The 1,177-nt window shown below is 71.4% G+C and overlaps 1 protein-coding gene across 1 annotated transcript in view; it reads right to left on the bottom strand.

Annotated features, from left to right (window-relative positions):
* Window positions 1-359: 359 nt before the first annotated feature.
* LOC146600896 (calsequestrin-1-like) overlaps window positions 360-1,177 on the bottom strand; it is a gene marked incomplete at its 5' end in the record, with an annotated part of 4,817 nt that continues 3,999 nt past the window's right edge. Inside the window, one exon of the mRNA XM_085315886.1 lies at window positions 360-605. Within this exon, the coding sequence (XP_085172012.1) occupies window positions 453-605 (153 nt within the window). The remainder of the gene's footprint in view (window positions 606-1,177) is intronic.

The following is a 1,177-nucleotide window of genomic DNA, read 5'->3' as shown; positions in this document are numbered from 1 at the left end:
GGGCTGTGGGTGTGCAAGGCCACGTGCAAGCGTGCACGGGGGCAGGGCTGTGGGCGTGCAAGGCCGCGTGCAGGGCTGTGAGCATGCACAGTGGGGGGGGGTCGCCCAGGGCTCTTGCACGGCGGGGGGTGACTGGCACGGGGAGACCTTGCACGCGCGAGCGTGCGACGGAGCCTGTCGCACGGGGCGGGGGGGTCTCACACGAGGATCTTGCATGTGGGGGGGGTCTCACAGGAAGGCGCTTCGGGGGGGGGGGGCGAGAGGATCCCACAGGGGACCTGGCCCGGGACCAGGGTCCCCCCCAGCCCCCCCATCTTGTCCCCATGTCCCCCCGTCCCCAACGATGCCACCTGGTTCCTCGGGGTCTTTAATGGCTCGACCCGCTCGGATGGGGACAGGGGAGGGGACAGCGGGGCAGGGCAGAGGGCCACGGCCCGGCCCGGCCCCGGGGCCTAGTCGTCGTCATCGTCATCGTCGTCATCGTCGTCCTCGTCGTCGTCCTCGGTGTTGATCTCGCCCTCCAGCACGTCCTCGATCCACTGCTCCAGCTCCGCCGTGCTGGGCAGGTCGTCCTCGTCCGCCATCTCCAGCCACACGCTGTCGGCCTGGGGGGCACCGGCCGTGGGAGGGGGGCGGCAGGGGACGGGGACRCCGGCGTGGGACAGGCATGGGGACACGGGCGGCGGGACAGCGATGGGGACAGGACGGGGGCACCAGTTGTGGGATGAGAAAGGGGGGGACCAGGGATAGGACGGGGGCATCGGCCACGGGATGGGGACCAGGGACACGGGACGGGACGGGGGCATTGGCCACGGGATGGGGACCAGGGACGGGGGACGGGACGGGGACACCAGCTGTGGGTCGGGGACAGGATGGGGACAGAGGCCAGGGGATGGAGGAGAAGCGGAGGCAATGGGACGGGGAAGGGCACATGGACCTGGGATGGGGCAGGGGGACAGGACGGGGTGCTGGGACCGGCATGGTGGGAGGGGGCAGGACAGGACAGGCCGTGACCCCAGCACCATGGGGGGGTGGTGGGGGGCAGCGCTGCCTTTGAGGCCCACGTGTGTGATGAACCTGTTGGGTCTCAGCCCCCGCGTCAGGAGCAGGGGAGGCTAGGGGGGGCTACGCAGGGGGTCAGCAGCACCCACTGGGGAGGTGTGGGTGGGTGATGGGG

Source organism: Rhea americana, unplaced genomic scaffold, assembly GCF_003343005.1.
Source record: "Rhea americana isolate MKP2758 unplaced genomic scaffold, rheAme1 scaffold_1112, whole genome shotgun sequence".
NCBI classification, from domain to species: domain Eukaryota; kingdom Metazoa; phylum Chordata; class Aves; order Rheiformes; family Rheidae; genus Rhea; species Rhea americana.
The sequence above is the reverse complement of the archived record's forward strand: the minus strand, read 5'-3'. Positions and strand labels throughout refer to the sequence as shown.